The following is a 769-nucleotide window of genomic DNA, read 5'->3' on the forward strand; positions in this document are numbered from 1 at the left end:
GGCGGTGGGAGCAGGCCTGGGGGCCGGCAGCCGGGACTGCCGGGCTGGCATCGAGGCCCCGGGTGCAGCAAGTTTGCCAGGCCTCAGCTGGGGAAGCTGGCATGCACCACGGCAGGGGGGACCCTAGTTGCTGACCCCCTTCTCCACAGATATCACCATCAAAGTGGAGGACCCCGACTGCCTGTCGTCCTCCAGCTACCGGGATGCGGAGAGCGAGCGGTTCCTGTCCTCCAGCTCCTCCACCGCCCGCCGCGTCTCCTTCAACGAGGCCACGCTCTTCGACCAGGGCAAGAAGACCCAGGAGAAGGGGAGGAGGTGAAGCTCTGGGCTGGGCCGGGGGGGCCGGGGGGCCGGGGCCACCCCTCCTAACCCAGCGTGCCTGGCAGGTACACGCTGACGGAGGGGGACTTCCACCACCTGAAGAACGCCCGCCTCACCCACCTGCACCTCCCACCGCCCGCCCTCAAGATCGTCACCATCCACGAGTGCGAGTCCAGTGAGAACAGCCTGGCCATGACCCCCCGCCTGCCCCCACCCAAGCCCGGCCTCGCCATCTTCCAGGTGAGCCCCCAGCACCCCGGGGGGACGAGGGACTGGGGGGACCAGGGGGATGGGGGGGGTCCTGCAGCACCCCAGGGAGGCACCACTGGACCTGGGGTGGGAGCCTCGGGGGATTGCTGGATGCGGGAACGGGAGATCCTGGGGTGCAGGGGGCCCCTCCTGGTCCCCAACCCTCGTGCAAAGCCCCCTGAGCGTGCTCTGCCTTGCA

At 69.8% G+C, this 769-nt stretch overlaps 1 protein-coding gene across 1 annotated transcript in view; it reads left to right on the forward strand.

Annotated features, from left to right (window-relative positions):
* The window catches only part of CBARP (CACN beta subunit associated regulatory protein), an 8400-nt gene that overhangs the window by 5207 nt on the left and 2424 nt on the right, over positions 1-769 (forward strand). The window contains 2 exon segments of the mRNA XM_019472211.1: positions 150-315; positions 387-561. Of these exon segments, the coding sequence (XP_019327756.1) occupies positions 150-315; positions 387-561 (341 nt within the window).

Source organism: Aptenodytes forsteri, unplaced genomic scaffold (genome assembly GCF_000699145.1).
Source record: "Aptenodytes forsteri isolate BGI_AS27 unplaced genomic scaffold, ASM69914v1 Scaffold147, whole genome shotgun sequence".
In the NCBI taxonomy this organism is placed as follows: Eukaryota; Metazoa; Chordata; class Aves; order Sphenisciformes; family Spheniscidae; genus Aptenodytes; species Aptenodytes forsteri.